This window comes from Labrus mixtus, chromosome 12 (assembly GCF_963584025.1).
Source record: "Labrus mixtus chromosome 12, fLabMix1.1, whole genome shotgun sequence".
Lineage (NCBI taxonomy): Eukaryota > Metazoa > Chordata > Actinopteri > Labriformes > Labridae > Labrus > Labrus mixtus.
Window position 1 is genome coordinate 27677827 of NC_083623.1, and position 20979 is coordinate 27698805.

Genomic DNA, 20979 nt, shown 5'->3' on the forward strand with positions numbered 1-20979 from the left:
GAAGAATGGGGGTTACTTATTATGTTGTGTCTTGGTTCCCCTAGACCAGGGACATAACAATCTTCCAGATGTCATTGGACTGTAATTTTATTCCTGCTATCTAGAAATCTTCCACAGTGGTGCCTATTCCAAAGATCAGTAGTCTGAGGTAAGTGATTTTAGACCTGTTGCACTTACCTCATTAATTATGAAGACCTTTGAAAAGATTGTACAGAACCTTGTTCTCTCAACAGTGGAGGGTAAACTTGATCCACTTCAGTTTGCCTACCAGACAGGGAGAGGTGTGGAGGATGCAAAACCTTTGATCTTAAATAGTTTGTACAAACATTTGGATGGGCTCTTGGTTGCTGATTTTTCTTCAGCTTTTAATACCATGCAGCCTCACCTTTAATAGAAAGAATGATTTTAAACTGCCTCTTGTTCTGTGGATTATGGACTTTCTGACTGACAGAACTCAGAGGGTGTCTGTAAATGACCATTTATCAGACTCCCTAACCATCTCCTCATCTTTCCCCCCCTTCATCACGTATACTGATGCTTACAGGAGCTCTCAGGAGGGCAGATACCTGGTCACATCTTCTGATGACACAGCCTTGTTGTCTCTCCTTCAGGGTCCAGAGTCAGACCATGGGACAGCTCTCCCTGATTTTATTTCGTGGTGTGACGATAACTTTTAGAATGAAATGTTACAAAAAACAAAGAACTAGTCTTTGATTTTAGACGTAAGAGGGAGGCAGCCACAGAGTGCATCATCCATAGTAAAACTGTGAAGACTGGAAGGTCATAGAAATACTGGACCACCAACTCAAATTTGATGTCAACACTGAGGATATTGTAAAGAGGGGGCAACAGAGAATTCACCTTTTAAGGAAACTGAACTCTTTCTCAGTCAGTCCTGTAATACTTTGTTGTTTTCATCAGTCTTTTATTGAGAGCCTCCTTTGTTTTTCTTTTATCTGTTGGTTTAACAAGCTCTCAGTTAAAGACAGAAACAGCCTATCAGGAATTGTTCAAATCTGAGAGACTTAAAACTCTTTTTGTAACCAGCAGATCCTCAGGAAGGTTGAGAGTATTTTAGCTTCTTCTGGTCACACACCCTTTAGTGAATTTTGTCTAATGCCATCACATTGACGTTATGTTTTACCTGCTTGTTAAACTAACCGCTACTCAAAATCATTCATCCCCTCTGCGATCAGATTACTGAATGCTCCTTAGGTTAATGATTTCATCTTTTTAACGCCTCAGATCTTTTATTTATCTAATCGTTGTAGTGTTTTTATTTCTTATTCAGTCTGACTGACCTCTAATCAGTCTGTCTAATATTAGTGTCTCCTTTAGGTCTCATCTGTGTTTTAACTCCTTGTGTAATCTGTTGTTTGTGCATCTACTTATCTTTGTGTTTTTTTCTCATGTGTACGGGCTGCTCCACACTACTTGACCCATGAGGGATTAATAAAGTTGTTTGAATTGAATTGAATTGATGATGAATCTACACCCGATGTCACAAACCAGGATGTTTCATGACTCAGTATCACTTTAATTCTTCCTCTTTAAAAGCTGCTTTTTAGTGTTTTCAGGTTGTTGTCACTGAAGTTTCTGTTCGGCCAACGTTTGAGATGAATTCTAAAAATAAAGGAATTTGTTAGCAAAGAACATCATGACTGTCAGTGTGTTGAGTGTATGATGATATATGTTGATGTGTCTGATGAGGGGATTGAAGTTTATACATTCACCTTTGTGCTCACTGCTCACTCTCTAATATCAAACTAACCAAATGTATTCTGTTCACAACGACCTTACATATAAAACTTTTTTATAGTTCAGCATGAACCATGTCTGTTTTAATAAATCACAACAACATGATTATTACTAAACAATAACACTGTATTTGCTTATGTGCTATAATGAAATACTTTATAGTAACAATGGCTTCTTCTATGAACTGTTCATCCTCATGTGAGGACATTTAAATCTCTCATTCATATAAAGACAGATGTTGTTACCTCCTTAAACTACAAGAGGGAGACCACCCTCGTGAGCGCGAGGAGATGACTCGTGCCAAAAGTTATTGATAAGAACAATTTCATAAATAGACCAATGAGAGCATCTTGTTCAGAAGGCCAATCTGTCTCCTCTTCACTCACCAACCTTAATAAGGGTTGGGGTACTTCTGGAACTTATTACATTAAGCATCTGCTATTAATGGCTGCTGGATTTTAAGTGTTTGACTTCCTGTATGAAAGTTAATTCCGTTATTGTGAAGCATTACAACAGAAATGAAACTAAAAACAACATTTAAGTTTTTCAAACGTTGTTCAAAATGGAAGAACCTGAAGAAGTTTATCAGATGAGAGGTGAAAACACCTCTTAGAGCTTGAACTCAGTGACCTTTTTAATCAAGCTCTGACTTTGTAACTTAGACAACATGTTTGTGATCAGAACTACGAGACACCTGTTGTTATTTCTGTTTGTGTGGTTACTGTAGTTTATTATGAATTCTGTCTGTCAGCACTTCAGCACATTAGGTTGTATAATGAAACTTATTCTGAGGGCGTCTGCTAGCAGACAGCATCAGGGTCTCTTTATGAGAGCATGTGGTAGAACTGGTAAACCATGATGTGTCATATATATTTATATTCTCACATGATTATAACAATAGAACTGCTGCAGATTTAAAACACACTCATTGTGGTTCATAACCTTCATAAGAGTGTTTCAGCAGAGACGCAGTCACAGTGTGACAGATCTTTAAATGGACACAAAGATTATTAGTGTCTGACTGTTGATGATTCAAACTTACTGCTCTTTAAACCATGCTCCTTTAAATCTTATTCTTAAAGAAGATGATGAATTATTTGTACATTCTTTCAATGATATCCAGTTTAAATAATAATTAATCAGCTTTCTTAAGAACAAAAGTATAATATAATAGATATAAAATATAAACTTGAATAAAAGAAGCTGAGCGCCCGTCTTGTTTAAGTCAAAGGTTAAATTATTTAAAGGCTCCAACATTTCTGTAGAATCATGTTCCTTATTTTAAAAATGATTCTCCTCACAAACTATCTTCAGATGAACCACAGCATCTCTACATCTCTGTGAAAATAGACCGAGAGGTTGAATTTAGAATTTAAACCATGAAACAAGGTCACATGAATGAGTGTTTGAATGTTAACAACAAAGAATTTAGATGAATAACAACAAACTGTTAAAGGGGCTATATGTAACTTTAAAAATACTGCGTTTGTAGCGACACCGCATAGGCGTTAGGTGAACTGCACCAGTAACCTGTTGCTCGCTCTCCCTCACGTGCTCGTCATACGTGCTCGTACGTACACAAACGAGCATCATCATCGACCGTGAAACACTGGATATTTACTGACATAATGTTTACAGAGGAGGTAAGTGGTCATACACGTGAACGTCTGTGAAGGAGTCTGTGTGTCTGTATTCATTCTCCATCCTACAAACGACAGTCTCTGCAGGCACTGGCTGAGAGCAGGAGTGTGTGATGAGTTTGTACTGTTGACCTCTGTAAGCGGAGTGGAGTGAGGAGGACGTTGAGAACTAATAAATACACGAGAGGCGGTTTAAATAAGTTTAATGATTTAATAAAACACAAACTGCTCTAAGTGTTTTTATTCAAACTGTTTGTCAAAGTCTTAAAATAATTCAAGCTTTTTGTTTCTTTACATTTAAAATCATCAGATGTTCAGTTTCTATTAACAAAAAAATGAAAATAAAGTGTTGAAGCGTTTAGATAAAAAACAGGATGTGAAATAGAGCAGGGACCAGATATCAATATTTACTGTTAGGGTGAACACAACACAACAAATCAGTCTTAAAAACAACAAATTAATCTTAAAAAACAACAAATTAATCTTAAAAAACAACAAATTAATCTTAAAAAACAACAAATTAATCTGCACAAAATACAAAACAACGCTTCATCAGTATACGTAAGTATACATTTTTCAACATTAAGCGCAGCAGATAATTAAAAAATGTACAATAATAATGTAGAGTTAAGAGAAGTTAAAAAGTGATGTGAACATGTTTCACTGTCTTTCTGATATAAACAGTATATTAATCAGAGATGAACAAACTGAAAATGTTCAGTTGTTGTCAGTCGATGATCTCTAAAGGTCAAGTCTCAGAAAGTTTCCTCCGAATGTCCTCCAGCTGATCTTTGACTTTCTTCTTCTGCTCCTCTGATGACTTCTTCCTGTCAGACGTTGTTTGTAACAAACTATCTGCTAAGATCTCAAGTCTCTCTGCTTCATTGTAAAGGTTCTGATGTACTTGTTTTCTAAGATTCAGATGTTTTTTGGTTGTTGTAGCGACTCTCGTCATCTCCAAGTATCCCTGCTCTTTGTCACTTTCTGCTATCTTCTCTGCTGACTTCATCTTCTCCTCAATATCTTCACTGATATTCGTTGATTCCTCCTCTACATCTCTGACTTTAACCATCTGGTTGTGCAGTTTTTTGTTTTGCTCCTTCAGTTTATGAATCATCAGTTCCAGATCTGTCTGTTCTTCCTCTTTCCTCTTCAACTCTTCTTCAAGTGTTTCCTTTTTCTCCTCCAGATCCTCCATTGTCTTTTTTCCTGAGAGCTGCTCTCTCTCTGCACTTTCAGACTGATGTCTCTCTGCTTCATCTGTGACAATAATGGAAACTGTTACTGTTTCATTACAGAGAAAGTCATTATGTTACAACTATAGTTCTTATTTCTGATCCTGTCAATAAATCAACACACACACAGGAAGCACAACAGCACTCTTCCGCTCTCCTCCATGCACACTCTCTCCAGTGTGTGTTCTGTCTAATACACACAGAAGCGCATACAGCAGCACACACACTCACATGCAACGGAGCTGGATTTAGCGTCTCGAGATAACACTTATTATGAATAGGTGTAACAGGTGTGTTAAAATTATTTATAATTCACCAAAAGTCTGTCCTTTAAGTCATATTTACATTTTGTCATATCTTTTTCAAATATGAATATTTTTATATGTACTTTTGTATTTTATTTTGGAGTTTGTGGTCTGCTGTGATGATGTCACTTCCTGTAGATTCGCGCTTCTCTCCTCAGACGGCCTGAGACCCCGTTGAGGAGAGCTTAGTGTTTAAATGTGCCCCAGTTCATAAAGTGTTAAAACACGGGAAAAACATGATAAATAGTGGTTCAAGCTCTCTCTTTGTTCTTGTTGTTTACAGATATATTTAATCACAAATTATTTTGTTATTTTAATATAATGTGAAGTGTACAGTATAAGTATATAGTATAGCTATATAGCTATATAGTATAGCTTAGCTGTTTAAGTACATTTTCGGTTTTGACAAAAACACAAAATTGCCACTGTTGAGTAAGAAATAAGCTGAAATACAATTTATACTTTTGATTTAGTTTTTGTTCTTTATTTAGTTTATAAAAGAATGTCACAGCACACCCGTATGCATTGTGTCTTTTACACAGGCAGATGGTGTGAAAATAAATCTGCTCCAGTTGGCAAGGAAGTTTTTGGTCTTTGTCTCATCATACACAACACAATTCAGAGACATTTTCGTAGCACACTGAGTGTCAGGACAGACCAGCTACACAGGGACTTTCCCTGTCAGAGGGGAGGGGGCGCGGGGGATTTCCCGAGGCAAGACGTGACGTAAATAACAACGCGGAAGCAGCGGCTGAAGCAACAGAGTCCTCAACACGACGTTATAATGAGAATATCTGTCTTTATATCAATGATATGTGTAGTCCAATGGAATGACAACATCCACAAAGGAGTGGAGAACAACATACTGATGAACCGAAAACAGAATGCAGATGTTTAATTACGTGCACGGAGATCGTAGTGGTCGCGTGCAGACACTTTAGCTGGTCACTATATAAACGTCACTCGTCACTCGGGTCCCATTGGCTCAAATTGAAATCTCCGGAGTATATGCTCAGGGATTACAGTTCTCCGTCGCTACGACGGATTTCCGTCATTTGTAATATTTTTAGTCAGTGTCAATCAGACAAAAAAAGTTGAGCAGAATGTGAGTTAATGACAAACGTCCAAACTGCTGTTGTTAATGTCAGTCATTTATCTGAACCCTGTAACACAAGTGTAGTTTTGCGTCTAAGTGGCATTTCAATCTACAGTCTTTTATCTGCTACGTGAAGTCGGCTCGGTGTGTAGGAGGCTTTTATTGTGGTAGTGAACATCAGTGTGCACTGCCCGTCATGTCCAGACTTTTTTTTTTGTCTCCGGTGTGCAATTTATTTACCAGACCAAAGAAAAAAATACCAGGGAAACAACAATCCGTAACATGACGGTGTGATGGAGCGGCTCCGTCACTGACTGCAGTCAGCGCACACACGCTGACACACACTGACACACGCTGACACACACACATCCGCCAAACTTTTCCCTCTGCCAGTGCGCCTATAATCATTCAGTAAATCACACCATCATCCTCCTTTCCCTCTCAGTTTCATAACGCGATTAAGGGTGCACACTTGGAAGCGCTATTTTTGGTATCACACATATATATACAGATTCAGAGTGGTATTACCGTTGGTGCGTTGCATATGCGCTCCGCGGTGTCCCGTTTGTTCCAAACAGAGGCGGCCCATTTCCGCATACTAAATAGGCGGATGGAGCGCGCATAGGTGATCACATGATTGATTGATTAATTAAATGTTTGTGTTGAAAGTTTCGCCACCAATACAGTACAGTGGTGGTACTAAAATAGGGATGAGAATGGGTAATTTAGGGGTGAGTGAACCATGTTAATTTAACAGAGTGTAAATTGCTCATTCATGAAATAATGTGTTTCTTTAAAAATGTTAGGCAATTTATAACGCCCAGTGGGAGGGGCTTAATGTGTTTAAAAGAGAGCTGTTTGCGGCTTTCAAGCAGTCTAGGATGGTTACAGGGAAGGTAACATGTTACAGCGAAAGTTAATTTTTTTGGAAGTACAGTTTGTTTGCTGTTTGTTTGGATTTTGTTTTTGGACGACTTTTGTTTTGTAAATAGTGTAAATAGTCTAAACATCCTGTTTTTGCATTTTTTGTAAATATCTATCACTGCACTTTGGGAGGCCGGCAAAAATAAAACCACTTCACTTACAGTCTGTGACTACGCCTGTTTTTAAGTTTCGGGTGGATTGCCAGAGGACCCCGTCACAGACGGAGTTTACCGTTAAAGTTTTATTACGTGCAGGCAGAGCAGACAGTCACCGAGTGCTCCGCTACCGGACACACTCCGTTAGGAACGCGCGTCACGACATCACGTGATACAACACATTACCCACACAGAGCACCACACGACATAAACTGGACCGTTTGATGACACAATTCTTACATGTTATATTAGCTTAACAAGCTAGCACTAGTTTACTTTTAATGACTGAGTGGGTGAAAGTTATTAAGTACAGTACTGCATAAGTTCTGTCCAATGTAAAAAAAAAGAAAAAAAGAAGCCTTCTTGTACTTAATAAAATTATACTTCTTACTCCACTGAATTCATAGAAAATCTTAAATTTGTTTGCTAGTTACTTCTCAGATTCAGATTTATAATGCAAAACTGACAAAAAATGTCAGTTTCCAGTTTCTTAGATTGAAAACACCTATTCAAAATGTTTTTTTTTAACTTGTTTTATACATTCAGTCAAATGTTTTTTTTCTGCTTTAGTCCCTATATGCTGCCGCGTTCAGACATCAACTCAATCGGATTTTCTACAGATAAAATACTAGGGGTGTGGCCGGAGAAACTCCGGGTAAAGACCGCACGAAAAATGCGGCTGTTTGCGTTCACACATAGACTAAAGAACCTAGACAAATCTCCAGAGTTTTTCAGGAGATTTCTGTATGTGTGAAAAGGGTTATACAGAGTCCAGTGTGTGTTCTGTGTGTTCAGGGACACAAAGCAGAGAAGTTAAGAACAGGCCCATTAAAAAATGTAAAACCAAAACAGCTGCACCAACCTTTTCTTTGGTTTTGACTCCATCTCCAGAAAACAAAGACATCTGCTACAACCAAACTGAGTAAAATGAACACGATGATACCGAACCGAGCAGCAGCAGAAGAAGAGGTCAGAAACATATCAGCTGAAATGATCAAACACACAGCACAATATGAATCACATGGAATACCTCCTCAGCTGTTAAACAGAGATAGATGGGTTAGAGGTGTTAGGGACTAAACTCACCTGGAACATGAATGTGTGTCTCTCTGGTCTGGTTGATGTTGTTCTGTGTGACTCTACAGGTGAACATGTTATTGTGTCTCCTCTCCACAGTCACTCTGCTGCTGACAGTATAGAGACCATCAGAACCTCTGACGCTCTCTGTAGATCCAGCAGAGAGGAGGTTTCCCTCACTGTCCAGCCACAACACCTCAGGCTCTGGATACCAGCCTAAAGACTCACACTGTAACACGACTCCGCTGGTGCTTCTGTCAAGACCAGTGATGGCAGGAGGGGAGAAAGACCCTGATGATAGTAGAACAAATCATGAATAAACAGTCCAACATGTAGAAATGTCCACCATGAATAATATCAGGGATATAGTTTAAAATAAAGGTAAATTAAGGCCTTTGTGGTGAAGAATAAAAAGACCTTAACCCCCTAACTACTGTAGTAACAGTGACCAATGTTCCATTGGAAAATCACACCAGAGATCCTCTCAGGGAAAAAAGAAACCCACCCTACCCTATATTTAAACTATGTTGTTCTGTGAACAGGACCGAGGATATAAATACCTGATCTACAGAGTGCTGGACAGACTCAAACAGAGAGGCAAGGCAAAATGAGCAGCATTACAATTTAAGTATACCTTCAAAAGAAGCTCCATTGGCTCTTTCTCCTGTCATAATATGAAGGTACAGCTCTATTGGAGGCCCTTGAATCTGAGTTATGTCGGAATGTTTTCACCACATATACATAACTTACCAACAACAAGCTCAACAGTAGACTGTTTCTTCTGTGAGGGAAAGTAGCATCTATAGACTCCATTATCAGAGAGTCTCACTGCAGACAGTTTCAGGGAAAGGTCTCCATGTCTCAGTTTGTCCACAGACACTGATGTTCTTCCTTTGTATGATGGATTCTGGTTGTCCAAAAGGTTTTGACCTTCATGCCTCACATGGACAAATCTTGGTTCTAGATCAGGTCTTCCCCACTCCACAATCTTGGAAACAGCATCTACTGCAGGTTCAAGTTGGCATGGCAGGATAACGTCTTCACCAACTAATGCTGTTATTGTCTGAGATGGTCCAACCCCCTGAGACTCTCCTGAAGAGACAAAAGGTTTTCAGTTTTGATATCTGACCTGTATTTTTCCCTTTACACTCACATAAAGTTTGAGTAATGCTTACCTCTATAGGATTCAGTCAACAAAAGGAGCATCACAATGTTCTGTAAAACCAAAACACTGAAGGTACAGCGCTTTGGTTTAAAGAAGAATCCATCCATTCTGCAGAACATCCTAAAAACATGTTTAGAAATGAGACAAACGCTCTCAGCTGAGAACACAGACATACAGCATATTTATCTCACATCACATTTAGGCCAGAATATATTACCACATGAACATGGAGTTACATTAATATAGATGTTTTCTTACTAATAATGAAAGTAGCACTTTAAATTGTAATCTGATACATTAAGATGACCCCTCAGTCGAACCGTACTGAACAAAGAACAGTTCATCAACATATTTCCCTTCAAGCTAACTTCACAGATTGTACTGTGACTGACCTCTGCTGAACATTCAAGATAGTAAAGTATGATTTATCACTCTGATGGCGGCCATTAACATTTATCTGTGTCAGAAGCACATCAAAGCAGTGGAGCAGTGAAGCTGTGGAAGAATTAAAGGCGTGCTTAGACTACTGACTGGGATGTTTTCAGGTCTGCCACAAACAGCCTGGATGAGTACACAGAGGCTGTGATATCATACATTTGCTTCTGCCAGGACTTGTGTGTAACATCACGCACTACGGTGAATTACAACAACGACAAGCCCTGGTTCACAGCTAAACTCAGACGGTTAAGGCAGAAAAAGGAGGAGGCATTCAGGAGCAGGGACAGGGAGAGTTTTAAAAAGGCTAAATACACCTTCAACAGGGCGGTGAGAGATGCCAAGCGTCTTTACTACAACAACAGTTTTCAGTCTGGCTCAGTCTGGAAAGGGCTCAGACAGCCCACCAGCTACAAGCCTAAAACCCCCCACTCTGCAAGTGACCTGCGTCTGGCCAACAACCTGAACGAGTTCTACTGTCGCTTTGAAAGACAATGGGACAGCCCGGAAACCAACGACTCCACTCCACAACTCACCTCCCCCACCACAGCAGGGATTCAGGACCCTCAACGACTGTCTGCCCCTACAGCCCCCTCTCCCCACACCCCAGCTACACTTCTTTCAGTCACTGAAAGAGATGTAAATAAGATCTTTAAGAGACAGAACCCCCGCAAAGCAGCTGGACCAAACTCTGTCTCTCCCTCCGCCCTGAAGCACTGTGCTGATCAGCTGTCTCCAGTCTTCACAGACATTTTTAACAGCTCATTGGAGACATGCCATGTACCAGCCTGCTTCAAGTCCTCCACCATCATCCCTGTCCCCAAAAAGCCAAGGACCACAGGATTTAATAACTTCAGACCCATCGCCCTGACCTCTGTGGTGATGAAGTCTTTTGAGCACCTTGCTCTCCCACCTCAAAGACATCACGGACCCTCTCCTGGACCCCCTGCAGTTCACCTACAGAGCCAACAGGTCTGTAGGTGATGCTGTCAACCTGGCCCTCCACCCTATCCTCAAGCATCTGGACTCAGCAGCCCCCAGCCCCATCACCATCGATGAATCCACGGTGTCTACTGTGGAGTCTTTCTGCTCCCTGGGGATCATCATCACCCATGACCTCAAGTGGGAGCTGAACATCACCTCCCTCATCAAGAAAGGACAGCAGAGGATGTACTTCCTGCTGCAGCTGAAGAAGTTCAACCTGCCAAAGACCATGATGGTTCACTTCTACACTACCATCATTGAGTCCATCCTCTCCTCCTCCATCACAGTCTGGTACGCTGCAGCCACAGCAAAGGACAAGTGCAGACTGCAGCGTATCATCCGCTCTGCTGAGAAGGTGATTGGCTGCAACCTGCCATCTCTCCAGGACCCTGAGGCGTGCAGGTAAGATTGTGGCCGACCCCTCTCACCCCGCACATGGACTGTTTGAGACTCTCCCCTCTGGTAAGAGGCTGTGGTCCATCAAGACCAAAACCTCTCGCCACAAGAACAGTTTCTTCCCCTCTGCTGTCAGCCTGATGAACAATTTCCTCCCCCCTCCTCCTCCCACATAACCCAGACTCTCATCAGCCCCATAGTCTGAAAAACATAAGTAATGTGAATGCTGAACTGTTCTTTATGCGTTACATTAACGCCCACTGGACTTTAAATTTATTTTCCTTACAGGCAGTCTATGAGTAGGTTACATACACTGGAAGGTTTTTTTTTCATAGTCCACTGCACAGCTCCTACATTGCACCTTTTGTACATTTTTTATATTTTTTTACATTTTATATTTTACATTTCTAAATTCTAAATTCAATTTATATATTGTAATATCTTCTTATACTGTATTATTTAAGTTGTTGCTATTTCCTTGTTAATTGTTTAGCACCAATACACCAAGTCAAATTCCTTGTATGTGTAAATGTACTTGGCAATAAAACCCGATTCTGATTCTGATTCTGATTCTGATTCTGATTCTGATTGTCTGGACACATCTCATAGTTTCCTCAAATTTTCTTTCCTTTCTGTCTTTTCAGAATAAAAGCTTTACATAAAATAAGAAATGGGTTCAATACACACACATCACGCAGGTGCAGGGCAAAACTAAACCAGCAGAGAGACGAAGGAAATGTGCCTCAAAAGGTTTTACTGAGTCAGGACAATTTGACCAAAGGTTTTCTTCAGGTGATCATTTACAAAAAGTCTTCCATGCTTCTATATTCTGACCATCGAGGAGCGGGAAACTCAAAGTCCTTCTGCCTAAACAAATCTGATTAAAGGTTTAAAAAATGACATTTCAATAAAACAATAGGAGGGTCATTCCTTCAACTGTTTATTCTCTGTTTCTTCTGTAGCTTCGTGTTTACTGAATGTTTCTAGATTGGAATTGGATTGGCCGATGTTTCACTTTGCAATGTTCAACAGAAGATGTTTTTAAATTAAGAGTCATTAAATAACTGAAGATTTAAAACCAAGAAGCATCAAATATGTAGCAGCTAAACAGAATAAATGTTAGACCAAACTCTGAAGCTGTAAACACTTCTCTTTATCTCCATTATATTCAATGAGCGATTCTTTAATATAAAGGTCATGAAGCATCTTTGAAATATAAATATATTTATAAAAAACAGAATAAAGACACATACCTGTTACTCTCCGTTCTCTCCCTCGTCTATAAAGCTGTATAATTATATAAGGTAGTATAAAGTCTGTAAGATTAAATCAATAGAACTTTGACCTCAGTAAGGTGTGGTCTCTTTGCTGATGTATTCTAATCAACCAATACCTGTAGAATATCTGATGTTGATTAAAGGACACTGATAAAACGACCTTCTTTTATAGCTGCCTGTCTCTAACTGACCTCTCTGTCTCCACTCGTCAGTATCTAAGGTCGTGTTTTATGACCTCCAGGCGGTTAATGAGTATCTCAAATGAATTTAACCGTTCAGTGACATTCACAACATGATTCAGTTAATTCATTATTATAATCTGATTTTAGTAATAAAATAAATTCAATGTTTTCCACACTTTGTGATTTAAAGGTTTAAACTACAGTGGTGTATCTGGGATAAAGTTCCCTGGAGTTTATTTTCATAAAGTGAATAAATATAAAAGAAATAAAAACTAGATTTAAATTTTCTTTTTAATTCTGATTCAGACATTTTTAATACAGATATCATTTTCAAGGATCAACAAGTGTTTATCTGGTTACAGAAGTCTTTTTTCTCATTCTCTTTAATACAGAGACAAGAAATTACAATACTAAAAGTTAACATGAAGGTAAAACTGTCACACTCTGTCACTTACAGTAAGACTTAATGAACAAAATATGTAAATGTCATATTACATAATGATGTAATTGAGCATTTTTAATGATCTTACAAAAATATATGTACTTCATTATTAGTCAAAAATAATCTTTATTACAGACTGGATACACATTAGTCTATAACCCTTTTCACACACACGGAAATCTCCTGAAAAACTCTGGAGATTTGGCTACCCGGAGGTTCTTTAGGCTATGTGTGAACGCAAACAGACACATTTTTCATGCAGACTTTACCCGGGGTTTCTCCGGCCAGACCCCTAGTATTTTATCCACAGAAAGTCCAAGTGAGCTGATGTCTGAACACGGCAGCATATACTCCGGAGATTTCAACTCGAGCCAACAGAAAGAGAGTGACGTTTATATACAGTGACCGGCTAAAGTGTCTGCACGCGACCACTACGATCTCCGTGCACGTAACTTTTCCTCTCTTTTGTGGATGTTGTCATTCCATTGGATTACACATAGCATTGATTTAAAGTCAAATATTCTCATTATAACGTCGTGTAGCGGACTCTGTTGCTTCGGCCGCTATACTTCGGGGCTAATTGTCTTATTATTATTGCATGTCTTTAGTGCATATAAATAAAAAGAGATCATAATAACTGTAATCATCAGTTGATTGTTGCCCCATAAAGCAAAAAAAAAACAAATATTGAAGGATGGTATATGACTCATCAAGTTTGTTGGGTTTTAAAGTGGTGCAAAACTGACAGAATCACAACACTTTGACTTTCTCTTTGTCTTTAAATTGAAAACATTTCTTACAGCTGTTATTTCGTACAGCTGTTATGAACCAGATGAAAAGATTCAGTGCACAGACATGATACACTGACTGTGTTTCCCAACCCTAACCCTGACCCTGACTACTCTCTGTGAAGGTGAACGATGTCATCTTCACTTTCTCCTTGTCCCAGTTGTAAGTCAATCAGCATCATTTCATTTTCTTTGATCTTAAGGGTTTCTATCATTTTATTAATCACTCTCTCTAATTTCAGTAGAAGTCCCTCTGTGTTTAGTTCCTGTTCATCCAGCTCTTCATTTCTTTTCTCCAGTTTACCCAGAGCATCTAACAGGCTCTCTTTCTCTCTCACGTATCCTTCTGCTCTGTCAGTAGCATTTTCCCTCCTACTGTCCGATATTTTTTTCTCCATTTCTTTCACCTTCTCCTTGTTTTTCTCCCTCTCCTTCTTTATTGTCTCTAACTGTGATTTGATTTCTAACTTTTGTTTCTCCAGTCCGCTCTTCACTTCCTTCAATGAAGACAAAACTGGCGTCCAGACATCCAGCTCCGCTTGCTTCTTCTCGGATTCTTTCTTGAGCAGAGCCTCTTTTTCAACCCTTCTCTTCGTTTTCTCTGAGACAAGACATGACACTAAACAAACACAGATAAAAACACACATGGTCATGGTGGAAAAACAGTATAAAAAGCACATTTGGTGGAAAGAAAAAGAAAACATATTTATGACTTACCGATTTCAGACTGATTGTTCCTATAGATATAATAGAAACCTCCAAACAACATGACGCCACAAACCAAGCCAGCAGACAAACTGATTACGATGCAGATCACACTTGTTAAACATTCCTGATCTGAAATAATAAAGACAAAAACCAATCTTTACAAATCGTTCAGAAAGAAGATAAAAACATGATACTAAAAATATTGTGAAGAGAGATTACAAATACTGTAATCTTTATTGTATTTATATTCTACGACAGAGGATTAGGGCCATGTTAAAAAAAAATATATATATTTAAATTTCGAGATTAAAGTCCTAAATTTACGAGATTAAACTCGTAAATTTACGAGAATAAAGTCATAAATTAACGAGTTCAAGACCAGTCTGCGCAAAATTATGAAAGTAGAACTCTTTTTACGTAAATTTACGAGTTTAATCTCAAAATTTAATTAAATTTTTTTTTTAACGTGGCCCTAATCCTCCATCGTAATATTCTAATAATCATCCAACTTTTTATTTAAGTTAATGGTCAAACTTTTTCTCACAATGTATTAAAGTGTTTTATAGCAAACCCTGTGACTCCATACCTGGGCATGATGCTTTGTGTTCTGTAACTTCCTCCCTTAGCTCCTCTTCACCGTTGATAGAAAGAAGCGGGGACAAATACGAATATTTTGAAACACTTAAAAAAAGATAAGTTGTGGGTAACATCAATGTGATGAATTTGAAATTAGTATCATATACTTTGTAGTTCCATTTATTCATTTCTTAACTCAGACTTCATTGCTCATGTCTTTTGGCACATCCCTGTTTCTGGCTCAGCATGATGCTTTTTGTGTTAAGGGCTGTTTAAAAGTCATTCAGAGGAGGTTGATGCAGAAATCTTGAAGTTCCAGTATTGTTTTTTTAACAAATTTCCAAAATTGCACAATCATTGTGTTACAAAGCAAGAGACTATAAAACTAAAAGACACTCAATGCAAGCTTCTCACTATTATATGGGAGTTTCATGTCTAATGGATACAAACATGTGAAGGTACAGCTCTATTGGAGGCCCTTGAATCTGAGTTATGTCGGAATGTTTTTACCACATATACATAACTTACCAACAACAAGCTCAACAGTAGACTGTTTCTTCTGTGAGGGAAAGTAGCATCTATAGACTCCATTATCAGAGAGTCTCACTGCAGACAGTTTCAGGGAAAGGTCTCCATGTCTCAGTTTGTCCACAGACACTGATGTTCTTCCTTTGTATGATGGATTCTGGTTGTCCAAAAGGTTTTGACCTTCATGTCATGGACAAATCTTGGTTCTAGATCAGGTCTTCCCCACTCCACAATCTTGGAAACAGCATCTACTGCAGGTTCAAGTTGGCATGGCAGGATAACGTCTTCACCAACTAATGCTGTTATTGTCTGAGATGGTCCAACCCCCTGAGATTCTCCTGAAGAGACAAAAGGTTTTCAGTTTTGATATCTGACCTGTATTTTTCCCTTTACACTCACATAAAGTTTGAGTAATGCTTACCTCTATAGGATTCAGTCAACAAAAGGAGCATCACAATGTTCTGTAAAACCAAAACACTGAAGGTACAGCGCTTTGGTTTAAAGAAGAATCCATCCATTCTGCAGAACATCCTAAAAACATGTTTAGAAATGAGACAAATGCTCTCAGCTGAGAACACAGACATACAGCATATTTATCTCACATCACATTTAGGCCAGAATATATTACCACATGAACATGGATTTACATTAAAGGGCCCATATTATGCTTTTTCTGGTTTTATATGCTATTTAGTGTGTTTTCCAAGTGTCCTGTGCATGTTTAGGCACATCTATTTGCAAAAATTCAAAGTCCGCGGAAACGCGGCTTCTCCTACCTCCTTCTGTTAGCTGTAGCATTAGCCGCATGTAACGCTTGGTTCTAGCCCCCCTCGATAAAAATTTGTCAGTCCGACGTCATTGTCAGTGTGAGATATGTTAATATGTTCTTGTATATATTTATTTTATTATGAATGTTTAATATATAATGATATTTGCTAACAGATTTATTTCTTTATGTATCTCAGGAAACCGACTGAAGGAGACTCGACAAACCGCGTATGAATCAATTCTCTCCCTTTGTTTTTTTAAGTGATTTCTGAGTGAAAACAACCTTTAAGTATGTGTATGAACATTTTCTGGTACGGCCCTGGTTCTTCTCAGTTAATTTATTCATCTCTTCTACTGTAAAGACATTGTGCGGTGTACCCCAAGGATCAATTCTTGGACCACTTCTGTTTTCCTTGGGCATGCGCCCATTGGGGCACATCATCCATCATCACATTAATCATTTCATAGTCATGCTGATAACACCCAATTATATCTCTCCATCAAAACCAGAGACTGGAATAAACTGGCCACACTTCAAAGCTGTTTAGCTGATGTCAAAGAAGTCATGATGTCAAAAGTGTTTCTTATTGTCCCTGATAATATTCTGAACCAGATTCAGCCACTACTCGGCGCACTAATCCCTGATGTTAAAAGCCACTTTAAAAACTTGGGAGTTATATTTGATACTGACTTAAGTTTGGATTTAAACAACAAGAAACTGGTTCAATCCTGTTTTAATCAACTTTGGAACATCTCAAGAATCAAGTCACTTTTATCTTTTCACAATACAGAACTAATTATTCTGCTTTTATTTCCTCTCGGCTGGATTACATGCCTTAGTACACATCCGTAACACACCGTCAGACTGTACAGAACTCTGCAGCCGGACTTCTGACAAACACAGAGCGCACCTCTCACATCACGCCTGTTTTAGCTTCACTGCACTGTTCATCAATCTCTTTTAGAATTAAAGGTCCCATATTATGCTTTTTCTGGTTTTATATGCCCTTTAGTGTGTTTTCCAAGTGTCCTGTGCATGTTTAGGCACATCTATGTGCAAAAATTCAAAGTCCGCGGAAACGCGGCTTCTCCTACCTCCTCCTGTTAGCTGTAGGATTAGTCGCATGTAACGCTCGGTTCTAGCCCCCCTCGATAAAACTTTGTCAGTCCGACGTCATTGTCAGTGTGAGATCATTGATCTAAGTCCATTGGCTTGTTGTGGCAAGCCCTGCAGCTCATGTTGAAATTTCTGAGATGCGTGCTGAGCAACTGACCAATAACGACAGAGCGGATCGGCAGACCAATCAGAGCAGACTTGGCCCACGTGGGGTCTAACAGTGTGGGCTCAGCAGAGCGTAGCTGATGGACTCGGAGTGTAGAGGGAGTAAGGAGGAGCAGTACATGAAAACAGACACTTTTTTCGGACTTTAGCTATTGTGAACCTACAAAAGTAGGTACATAGATTAAATATATGAACCCCAAAAAGGGTATAATATGGGCTCTTTAATATAGATGTTTTCTTACTAATAATGAAAGTAGCACTCTGTTGTTTAAATTGTAATCTGATACATTAAGATGACCCCTCAGTCAACCCGTATTGAACAAAGAACAGTTCATCAACACATTTCCCCATTGTACTGTGACTGACCTCTGCTGAACATCATTCAAGAAAGTATGATTCATCACTCTGATGGTGGCCATTAACATTTATCTGTGTCAGAAGCACATTGTCTGGACACATTTCATAGTTTCCTCACATTTTTTTTTCCTTTTTGTCTTTTCTCTCTAATAAAAGCACATCATGTCTGTGCAGGGCAAAACTGGCAGAGAGAAGAAGGAAATATGCCTCAAAAGGTTTTATTGAGTCACAACATTTTGACCAGAGGTTTTCTTTTCAGAGGTGATCATTTACAGAAAGTCATCCCTGCTTCTATAGTCTGACCTTTAGGAGTAGGAAACTCAAAGTCCTTCTGCCACATCTACATGTGATGTCATTTTGCAATATTTAGCTGAAGATATTGTGTTTTTAAATTAAGAGTCATTAAATAACTGAAGATTGAAAGCACAGTTAGTGATTTCAAAGGTTGTAATAAATTCATGATTTTACCAAAGTAAAGGTATATCGCCCCTGTGACTTATTAGCCTATCTTTATTTATGACACAACAATTATCAGAATGCTTCTCAAGGATGAAGTTTTTTTTAAAGTTACAAGATTGATCTACTTTTACTATTTCATATGAAGCAAGGTAATTTAATAATTTCCTGTAATTTATATATTTATTTTAAATCCTGATGCAAATGTAAAGGAGAATTTACCAAAGAGCTGCTTCTGGAGTTATAAAATAAATTAAATTATATATCAAGTAAAGATCTAATGTAATGTAATAACATCTTTCTCTAAAATGAAGTGCAGCCGTATAAAGAATCACAGCTGAGTAATCAGTCTGAGTCTCTAAAAAGTAATTACGTTTAAAAAATTGTCTTTAGCTTTATCAAAACTTTAAATTATAGCTTAGAGTATGAATATAACTCTAATTGATATAGCACCCATTCTTGAGAATTGGGAAAAACCATGTCCCAGGTAAACAACTTTAAAAATATCACTTAGAAACACACTTATTCCTGTTTTTTCAAATGAAAATCTATTTTTAAAAGATTTTTATATATGAAACTTATTTGAAATACCAAATTTTGGTACTGATTTTTTTTTTTTGTCTAAACCCTTCCTATGCCACAAAACACCCTTGTCCCAGACACGATTTAAACTACAATACCTACTGATACAACAGGTGTAGAAAATTATTATCATAGTCATCTACATTTCAATATATATATTTTTTAATGAACATTTTGACCCGTTAAAATGTGTATGGGTGATATATATATATATATATATATATATTGTTGCTATCCCTTAAAAGTATTTATAAATATGAAACTGACTTAAAAGTGAATTTCTCTCTTACATTCATCTTAATACTAAAATTGTTTCATTAGAGATGAACACATCCTGGCTCGTGTTTTAGTTTTCGTTCTTACATCTGAGTAACTTAACAAAACAACTCAATCAATAGATGATTACAGGACATAGAAACTTAAAAAATTATTTTTGAAACTATAAGAATATTGAATTTCTTTAAATGCAAACATACCTGAGTATAATGCGTCGACGAATCCTCTCACCTCAGCTCACCTCAGCAAAATTAACTTCCTGATCAAAGTCCTGCTGTAAACCTGAGATCACGTTGCCACATCTGTTTGTTTTTCTGGGAATCTGATAACCAACCCTGTTTTACACAAGAAGAAATGTTTTACAACAGACATCATAAATATAAAGATGTAATGCACGCATGTCTTGTAAAGACAAATCAATTCTTCTTATAACCTGTGTCTTCTGCCAAAAAGCTGCTGTAATATATTTCTGCTATGTAATCCAGTTTGAATTTACTCTAGCTGACTATTTAAAACATGTTACTCTACATGGCTATCTAAAACATGTTACCCTACCTGACTATCTAAAACATGTTACTCTACATGACTATCTAAACCATGTTACTCTACCTGACTATCTAAAACATGTTACTCTACATGACTATCTAAAACATGTTACTCTACATGACTATCTAAAACATGTTACCCTACCTGACTCTACATGACTATCTAAAACATGTTATCCTATCTGACTATTTAAAACACGTTACTCTACATGACTATCTAAAACATGTTCCCCTACTTGAATATCTAAAACATGTTACTCTACAAGACTATCTAAAACATGTTACTCTACCTGACTATCTAAAACATGTTACCCTATCTGACTATCTAAAACATGCTACCCTACCTGACTCTACATGACTATCTAAAACATGTTACTCTACCAGACAATATAAAACATGTTACTCTACATGACTATCTAAAACATGTTACCCTACCTGACTCTACATGACTATCTAAAACATGTTACTCTACATGACTATCTATAACATGTTACTCTACCAGACTATATAAAACATGTTACTATACCTGACTATCTAAAACATGTTACTCTACCAGACAATATAAAACATGTTACTCTACCTGACTATCTAAAACATGTTACTCGACATGACTATCTAAAACATGTTACTCTACATGACTATATAAAACATGTTACTCTACATGACTATCTATAACATGTTACTCTACATGACTATATAAAACATGTTACTCTACCTGACTATCTAAAACATGTTACTCTACCAGACAATATAAAACATGATACTCTACCTGACTATCTAAAACATGTAACTCTACATGACTATCTATAACATGTTACTCTACATGACTATATAAAACATGTTACTCTACCTGACTATCTAAAACATGTTACTCTACCAGACAATATAAAACATGTTACTCTACCTGACTATCTAAAACATGTTACTCGACATGACTATCTAAAACATGTTACTCGACATGACTATCTAAAACATGTTACTCTACCTGACTATCTAAAACATGTTACTCTACCAGACAATATAAAACATGTTACTCTACCTG

The 20979-nt window shown here is 37.8% G+C and overlaps 2 protein-coding genes and 1 long non-coding RNA gene across 3 annotated transcripts; all 3 read right to left on the reverse strand.

Annotated features, from left to right (window-relative positions):
- Positions 1 to 3624: 3624 nt before the first annotated feature.
- On the reverse strand, positions 3625 to 9823 carry LOC132984474 (butyrophilin subfamily 3 member A2-like). Its single transcript, XM_061051358.1, has 5 exons — positions 9366 to 9823; positions 8941 to 9282; positions 8200 to 8481; positions 7976 to 8098; positions 3625 to 4658 (listed from the first exon to the last, which is right to left on the reverse strand). The coding sequence occupies exons 1-5, from the start codon at positions 9526 to 9528 to the stop codon at positions 4147 to 4149; spliced, it is 1422 nt and encodes a 473-aa protein (XP_060907341.1). The 5' UTR covers positions 9529 to 9823; the 3' UTR covers positions 3625 to 4146.
- Positions 9824 to 13530: 3707 nt separating this feature from the next.
- LOC132984507 (golgin subfamily A member 6-like protein 22) lies at positions 13531 to 15220 on the reverse strand. Its single transcript, XM_061051395.1, has 3 exons — positions 15154 to 15220; positions 14577 to 14696; positions 13531 to 14478 (listed from the first exon to the last, which is right to left on the reverse strand). The coding sequence occupies exons 2-3, from the start codon at positions 14626 to 14628 to the stop codon at positions 13970 to 13972; spliced, it is 561 nt and encodes a 186-aa protein (XP_060907378.1). The 5' UTR covers positions 14629 to 14696; positions 15154 to 15220; the 3' UTR covers positions 13531 to 13969.
- Positions 15221 to 15517: 297 nt separating this feature from the next.
- LOC132984514 (uncharacterized) lies at positions 15518 to 19720 on the reverse strand. Its single transcript, XR_009674929.1, has 3 exons — positions 19593 to 19720; positions 16093 to 16202; positions 15518 to 16009 (listed from the first exon to the last, which is right to left on the reverse strand). It is a non-coding gene; the product is annotated as an uncharacterized LOC132984514 (long non-coding RNA).
- Positions 19721 to 20979: the final 1259 nt, after the last annotated feature.

What these genes read in the sequence shown, in the direction of transcription:
- LOC132984474 (XM_061051358.1), bottom strand. Translation starts at nt 9,528, where the DNA reads ATGTCTGTGTTCTCAGCTGAGAGCGTTTGTCTCATTTCTAAACATGTT. An exon ending in GTTGACTGAATCCTATAGAG is followed by an intron (nt 9,283 to 9,365) that starts GTAAGCATTACT and finishes TTGTCTCTTCAG; the next exon opens with GAGAGTCTCAGGGGGTTGGA. An exon ending in GAGTCAAAACCAAAGAAAAG is followed by an intron (nt 4,659 to 7,975) that starts GTTGGTGCAGCT and finishes TTATTGTCACAG; the next exon opens with ATGAAGCAGAGAGACATCAG.
- LOC132984507 (XM_061051395.1), bottom strand. Translation starts at nt 14,628, where the DNA reads ATGTTGTTTGGAGGTTTCTATTATATCTATAGGAACAATCAGTCTGAA. An exon ending in GAACAATCAGTCTGAAATCG is followed by an intron (nt 14,479 to 14,576) that starts GTAAGTCATAAA and finishes GTGTTTGTTTAG; the next exon opens with TGTCATGTCTTGTCTCAGAG.